General features: G+C 53.2%; 1 protein-coding gene across 1 annotated transcript; it reads right to left on the bottom strand.

Moving 5' to 3' along the window:
- Positions 1–1027: 1027 nt before the first annotated feature.
- Positions 1028–4428, bottom strand: LOC129021980 (cystatin-S-like). The gene is made up of 3 exons (XM_054468083.1): positions 4135–4428; positions 2486–2599; positions 1028–1364 (listed from the first exon to the last, which is right to left on the bottom strand). Exons 1-3 carry the CDS (start codon positions 4357–4359, stop codon positions 1281–1283), a joined length of 423 nt encoding a protein of 140 aa, XP_054324058.1. The 5' UTR covers positions 4360–4428; the 3' UTR covers positions 1028–1280.
- Between the last annotated feature and the right edge of the window lie 2865 nt (positions 4429–7293).

Below are 7293 nucleotides of genomic sequence, written 5' to 3' on the forward strand. Positions count from 1 at the left end.
AACCTTCCCAGAGGCACCTGCCCTGAGGGCTGCACCCCTCTGCCCTGAAATGGCAATGGGAAAGGCCGTGCCGGATGGGTGGGGTCTTAGGACTGTAGCCTCTTCTTTGGAGCGCAACTACCCATTATTCTACAGAATGGTTTTGACACTGAGGTGATGTTATTTATTAATTAAAATATCCTTTGTGAAAAAATCGAGTGTCCAGTGCATGTCACATCCATTTGTGTTTTAGCTTCTCCATCCCTGTCCAGAAGCCTGACCTGAGTGCTCGTTTTAAATCCAAGTCCAGCAAAAGGGCGCCTGGATGCAAATGTGTAAAACTCTTCAAGGGCAGAGCTTCCTAGCATAGGAGACAATCTCCCAGCCTGAGGCGTACCCTCCCAGGATGGATGACAGCAGGAGCTGCTTTCTCTGGGTGATCTTGCCCATCTTTGGTTTGGGTGGCATTTTTCCCAATCAGTTACACACACATGCACACACACACACACATAAACACAAACACTTTTGGACTTTGTTTCCATGTAGGGGCCTAAAGTCTCCTGTGGAAAGAACTACACGTTGATCACTATCTATTTAGTGTCTATTGGATTTGATGAGAGTAGCTCAGTCCCTGGAGTCTGCTCTACTCTGCAAGCACAGATGGAATCTACTGCCTGGCGAGCTCCACCGAGGCCTGGCCCCTGCCTGTGGACACAGCCAGCCCCCTCCCTCCTGGTCGGACCAGGACCTCAGACCAAAGCAGCAACCCAGCTTCTGGGGCAGCTGCCTGGGACCCCCTCCTCGCCCTGACCCCCTCACTAGGGGCTGCTGCAGCTGAAGGCCTGGGTTCTCAGCCCCTGGCTGCTGTCTCCCTGTTCTGAAGCTCAGGTCTCCAAAAGTGGCAGCAGCTCCCCTGGTGGCCTTGCTGTGGCGTCAGCTCCCAGGTACTCCTCTGATCTCCACTCCAGCAGAAAAAGGAGGCTTCATAAAGGAACTGCAGAAACGCTGCCTGTGTGCACTTCCCCAGACAGCCAAGAGCTCAGAGGGAGGAGATGCTACTGTTAATTGCAGGAGGTGGGGGTATGTGTACCATGTACTAGGGCTATGAGAAGCAAGAAGGAAGGCGGGAGGGCAGAGCCCCCCGCTGAGCAACAAAGGCCTCCTGCTGCCTTCTCTGTCTGTCTCCTGACGCAGGTGCATAGGGAGGCCTCCCACAGGGTGGGGGCCACCAGTCCAGGGGTGGGAGCACTACAGGGGGTAGGAGTTGGATGTGGCCAGTGAGAATGGCCCGGCACAGATCCCTAGGCTTCTTGACACCTGGATTTCACCAGGGACCTCCTGTTCTCCCAGGGAACTTCATAGATCTCAAAAGAACACAACTGTTTCTGTGAAAGGGAAGAGAGAGCACCAATCAGTGTGGGTTATAGTTAAAGGGGAAGATGCCCAGGCATGAGATATCAGAGCCTGGGTGAGGAGGATGGAGGTGAGACACTGGGCCCTCACCCACCCCTGCTGAGTCCCAGAGCACTGAACTAGAATGAATAGTGACTGTTACATTGCCCCTCCCAAGGTTCCAAGTCACCAGATGGCATTGGGCCCCCACCCCAGCCTGCAGGGTCCTGTCCCAGCACAACCCTGTGAGGAGCAGCCTGTGCAAGGCCTTGGGAGCCACAAGGGTGCAGGACATGGGGAGGTGGCTCACTTCCCCCAGCTCCTTCCACCTCCAGCACTCAGGCCAGCACTAAGAGGGGCCAGAGGGAAGAATCCAGGGCAGGGCAGCTCCCCCTCAAAGAGCTGGGGCATGGGGAAAGGGCAACAAGGAGAGTGCGGCTCTCCCCTGAGTGGAGACTTCAAAGAACCAGCAGGTCCTTGGAGAGGCTGGTGTTGGGTGAATGGGGCAGGTCCAGGGCTTCCCAGCTAACAGGCCTCTAGATCCCACTAATGTGATCATCGAGGTTGTGGCTGCATGCAGGTGCCGGTGCCTCTTCCTGGGATTAGACAGAGCCCCTTCTCCCTGCCTAGGACACAGCCCCACAGCTGCTTCTTCCTGTCCAACAGGCAACACCCCAAAGCAGGCAGAGTTGACCTTCTAGTAACCATTCCCAAGCTAAAGCCTTCCTAGCAAATCAAACACAATCACCCCCTTCCCTCACCACGGAGGGACATACATAGACAACTACGTAAACTCACTTGGACCCCTCATCCCCATGAATCTATGTACAAAGCCCCATACTCCCCCAACACACCTACACACAGGCACACATGCTCCCATAGATCTCCCCGCACACACTGGCACATGTGTGTATACATGTTCACCTTTCCACACGCCCACCTACATGCACACCCTCTCACAAGTACATGAACACGTATACATCCATGCATACATGGCTCCCCACATACCCACCTGCACACACACACACCCTCCAAACATGTGTAGGGCAGAGGCTGACACATATGCACCCCTCTGCAGTGCATGAGTGGCCCAGGACCCACATCAGGAATGTACCTTCTGCAGTTCTGGCTGTTCATGGAAGGCACAAGTGTCCAAGTTGAGCTGGGACTTGGTACATATGGTTCGGCCCACCTCTACATCAAAGAAGTAATTCATCCCGGCCATGATCTACACACATGAGAAAACAGGACGCACGGACAGTGCTCTCCATCAGTTTCATGCACTCACAGGCACTTCACTGTGGCTGAGTCACTGGACTTGCTTGGGGGCTTCGTGAGCTGTCCACATGTCACCACAAGGCACACAAGCCCCCTCTTCCTGTCATCTGGCAGGGTGCTGAGCCTCATGCCCGCCCTTAAACATTGTTTTCTGTGTGCTGGGTAAAATAAGTCATTGAATTCTGCTACCTGTGGCTCAAGGGCAAGGGAACACTGAATCTTTACTAGGAAGTCTGTCTGATGACAAAATTTCAGCTAACTTCCAAAAATCTCATTCCCTCCATTTAACCTAGATTTATTACTTCACTTAGAGTAGGAAATCAGATGCTTCACACACACAGATATTTTGGGTCGATGGGGCCTCCCAGATGCCACCATTTCAAGTGTGAGATTCAAGACACATTTCTCAAGTCAGCAGCACACCTGCGTGTCTTACAATTGCAGACTAGAATTGAACCCTTTCCCTGCACAGGGCCTCTCCCAGACACAACATGGCAGAACTGTGGAGAAACCTGGGATGAGGGAATCTTTGGAACTGTGAGGAACTGCTGAGATCCCTCAAGTATCAGTTTACCCATGTATAAAATAGGCTTCCAGGCCTGATGGTCTGCAATGCCCTGTGTTTCACTCCAAGTTACTGTCCTGCTTGAGTGGGAGATGCAGGCCAGCGGGGACCACGGCACCAGGGAGTGCACCTCCTGTGCAGGGTGAGGGCCCCAGCTGACAGCTGCAGGAGGAGAAATGGGGCTGGTGGGGATTCCTTTGATTTTCCAGGAGAGGGTGGAGGAGCTCTAAAGGCTGTGTCACTATTTGCTGCTCTGCCATGGGATGCAGGTCAAGCTGGGTCCAGTTGCCCTGCTGAAGCTCCCTCCCGACCTGACCCCTCCTCTGCTCTGCTGGGTGACCACTGTCCTCACCTGCCTGAGGTCTAACTGTGCATCAGCTGGTAGAGGCAGGGTCAGGCGTGCTCCACCCCAGCAGGGACTCAGCCGCCCTGGGCTCTAGGGGGTGGTCAGCCTGCCTGAGGGTGAAGGCCACTAGCCCTAAGGGGCTGTGCCCAAGGGCATGACTTGGGGAAGCAGGGCTCTGCAGAACAGGGAGCCAGGTTCCCGTGTGGCCCCTGAGGAGAGGACTCAGGGAGGAGGTTGAACCTCATGGCCTGGATCTCATCCTGAGCAGCATCAAGCCCACCCAGAGTCAGCACAGTCTCCAACGACACCTGCTGGACCCTGGGAAATGCCACGGTCATGGTACAGACACAGCAACTGCTGCAGGTTAAAGGAAGCTGAGAGGACAGACAGTGGCTGCAGTGCATGGCCCAGGAGCGTGCTTAGGCATGAAGGCCATCAGCGGAGAGTCAGGGAAAGCTGAATGAATCTGAGCATTAGGTCATGCATGTGTCAGTGTTGATTTGCTGGGAATGCTCTTCGGGGTTGGGCAACAAACTTGAGGACTCAGGACCCCTCGGGTGGAGGCAGCACCCACCTGCTCCCTGGCTTGCAGCACTCGCAGTGGGCGTCTGTAGTTCTCATCTTCGGTGTCCTTGTTATACTTGTTGATGGCGAAGTGAAGGGCATGCTGTACCCCCTCATCATTGAGGTCTGCATCATAGATGCCACCTGGGATTATCCTATCCTCCTTGGAGCTCGAGGCCAGGGCCCCAGCCAGGGTGGCCAGCAGGAGCAGCAGGGTACACAGGGGCTGGGCCATGGTCTCCTCAGAGGCAGAGCACAGAGCTGGAGCTGCAGGAGAGGAGGGTGATAGCCTGAGGCAGGGAGCCCAGACCAGCAGGCAGCTGTGCATTTATCCAGCTTTGGCAGTCCAGCCCCACCCACCTCCAAGCCACGCCCCTGACTCCTCCTCCTCTTTCTGCCCATCCCCTCTTTCTCCATCTCTCCTTTCACTCCTCTGCCAACACAAGCTCCCTCTATGCCTAAGTTGCCCCTGGCCCTCTCATGCCTCCTCCTCCATCTCCCCCTCCTCCCCACTCCTGTCCTCACTGCAGCCTCCCCGAGCCATGCCTCTCTTCCCTAGTGCTCCCAAGCTTGAGTCACCTGGGTCTCCACAGAAGAGACAGAGCTCCTTTGACTGTGAAAGCAATGTGACCTCCTGTTTGCTCAGAAAAAGGAAAAATACAGGGTTTGGCCTCCCAGGATCTTCAGATATCAGAGGCATCCAGGAGCACTTGGTCACGGTCTGGAGCAGAGAGGTTATTTCAGAAGGTTCCAGAAGACCCTGTCCACACCCTAATATGGAGAATTTCTTTGCCAAATTTAAGGGAATTAACCTTTTTGGAAAAGGTCACTGGATTCTGTTTTCATAACTCATTATTCAATAAACAAACCTATCACCAGCTACTCCCTGTGCCAGGAGGTCTAGGGCTTGAAGACGGAACCCGGTTGATGAGCCATAGAGGTGACATTGCAGAGCTGCTGCCCACAGAGATGTGACATGAACCCATGAGCAATTGAAAATTTCTACTAGATGCATTTTAAAAGATGAGAATAAATGGGTAAAAGTAATGTTTAAAATATTTATTTAACCTAATATAGCCACAATATTATTTCAGCTAATGGGAACAATTATTAATGAGATCCTTTATGTGTTTTTTTTTTTCGTTTTGTAAATCTTTGAAATTCCCTGTGTATTTTTTACACTTAGCCCAGGAATCTTTTTGGAATGGCCCCATTTCAAGTGTCCCGTGGCACATGTGGCTGGTGGTTATGGCTGCACAGTAAATTCCTACACAGTGTGTGTAGTGGATGGTAGGTTATGATCAACAATTAGGATCAGAGAGTTATACTCACTCTGTTGGAAGTGAAATAGAACAGGGGCTAGAGAGAGACCGCTGGACCCTGGGCAGGGAGGTCTCTATGAGACTGGAGAGGTTGAGAAGCCCCAGGCAGAGGGGAACAGCCAGTGCAAAGGCCCTGAGGTGGGGTTGGGCATGGCTGCTCCAGAAAGTGGAAGCACCTGGAGGGGATGTGAGCAGGGAAGGGAATGACCTGGAGTCTCATGGTAACTGTGGGTGGGGCCCGGTGGAAGGTGCACGGAGAACCCTGGCAGGCAGTGGGGGTCTCAGGAGAGGGAGCAGCAGCCGTGGGAGGAATGTGGGAACCCACAGGCCTCTCTTGCCTCTCTCCTAGGCAGTCATGCCTCGGGCTCCTTTGCTCCGTGCACTGCTTTGAAGAGTCACCTGATACTTTAAAAATTGCCTTAAATGAGGTAGAATTTACATACGATGAAATGCCTAATAGTATGTGCCCAATCTGGGGGATTTCATAAATGCATACACTTGTGTTACCACTTTGTCCAGACCTGTGACATCTGCCTTGCCCCAGATGGTATCCTCCTGCCTCTCCAGCCACCCTCGTGCCCGCCCCACCCTGACAGCCCATATCCAGCCCTGTAGACTCCTTTGTTGCCTGTTCTTGAGCTTCCAAGGAATGGAGTCCTGCAGGGCAAACCCGGGTATGTCTTCGTCCTTTGCTCAGTGTGGCTTTCCAGCGGCACCCGAGTTGCTTCATTGCCAAGATTGTGAGTTCTTCTACAGAGACTGAGAGGATGTGGTTAATTGGGCGCCCTGTGGGCTGACAAAGCCCCTAGCTCAGGATGCTGTGGGCCTGGGCTGGAATGTGACTCCAGGAGTGGGAAGGGTGGAAGGAGGCTGTGAACAGACAGCTGCTCCCTTTGTTCTCTCAACCCCACCCTCTATGCCTGAAGGAGACCCTGTGGCAAATGCCATTATGGTGAGGTGGCAGGCTTGGCCAGAAGCACCAGGATAACCTGGACCTTAGCAGGACACCCAGAGGACTCTCCTGGGAGTGGTGGAAGTGAGGGTTGGCCAGTGTCAGCCCAGACCTGTTTAGAATACTAAACAATACTATAATAAACAATTGACCAAGCCCAGAAAGCATCACGTAAATGTGCGAGTGATGAGGACAAGCTGGCCAAGAGTCATCCTGGGCTCAGACATGGCTGGGACTGGATCAGCAGCAACCTGGCAGCAGGAACCATATTACTCATGGGTGCTCATGTTCAATATTAGGACAGGGGACCTTGTTACCTGAGGCCTGGTGACCATCTCACCCCACTGTGAATCCAGCACCCCTAGAATAGCCGTGCAGCCCGGCAGATACAGCAGGTGTCCCAATGGTGTTTACTGCTGGGTGAGGGAGGGAAGATCTTCAAATAGAGCTGCACATATGCCTCCTAGTTAGACAGGAAATGGAGAGAGATTCCCAGAGAAGGGAAAGAGAGGGAAGTCCCTTACCAGGTGTTTGTGAGCAGAATGGTCATCTCCAAAGGGTAGGAGTTAGTTCTCCTCTGTGGCTCCCACCTTCTTGGGACAGCTGGGAGTCCAGACTCAGGAAGACATGCTGTACAGAGGGTAAATTGAAGGTCGAGGAATCCTCTTGGTTTTTTCGTTTTTTGTTTTTTGTTTTTGTTTATCATTGGAAAGGAGATGTAGGTAACCCAAATAGCGAGAATGTGCTGGTGGGTGGAGTGTGAGGGAGGGAGGCCAGAGTGCTGACCTGTGCCCCATATGTGATGACACCACCAGTGATCATCTTCTGTCAGGAAGCTGGCATGCATTGCAGGGAGGGTCAGCTGTCCTGATACAGCAACCTCTCTAATCCCAGT

The sequence above is a fragment of the Pongo pygmaeus genome, chromosome 21 (assembly GCF_028885625.2).
Source record: "Pongo pygmaeus isolate AG05252 chromosome 21, NHGRI_mPonPyg2-v2.0_pri, whole genome shotgun sequence".
NCBI lineage: Eukaryota > Metazoa > Chordata > Mammalia > Primates > Hominidae > Pongo > Pongo pygmaeus.

Excerpts from the sequence above, each read along its gene's own strand:
- LOC129021980 (XM_054468083.1), bottom strand. The coding sequence starts at position 4,359 with ATGGCCCAGCCCCTGTGTACCCTGCTGCTCCTGCTGGCCACCCTGGCT. Across the intron at positions 2,600-4,134 it reads TGCTGCAAGCCAGGGAGCAG|ATCATGGCCGGGATGAATTA; the intron begins GTGGGTGCTGCC and ends TCATGTGTGTAG. Across the intron at positions 1,365-2,485 it reads AACAGCCAGAACTGCAGAAG|AAACAGTTGTGTTCTTTTGA; the intron begins GTACATTCCTGA and ends TCCCTTTCACAG.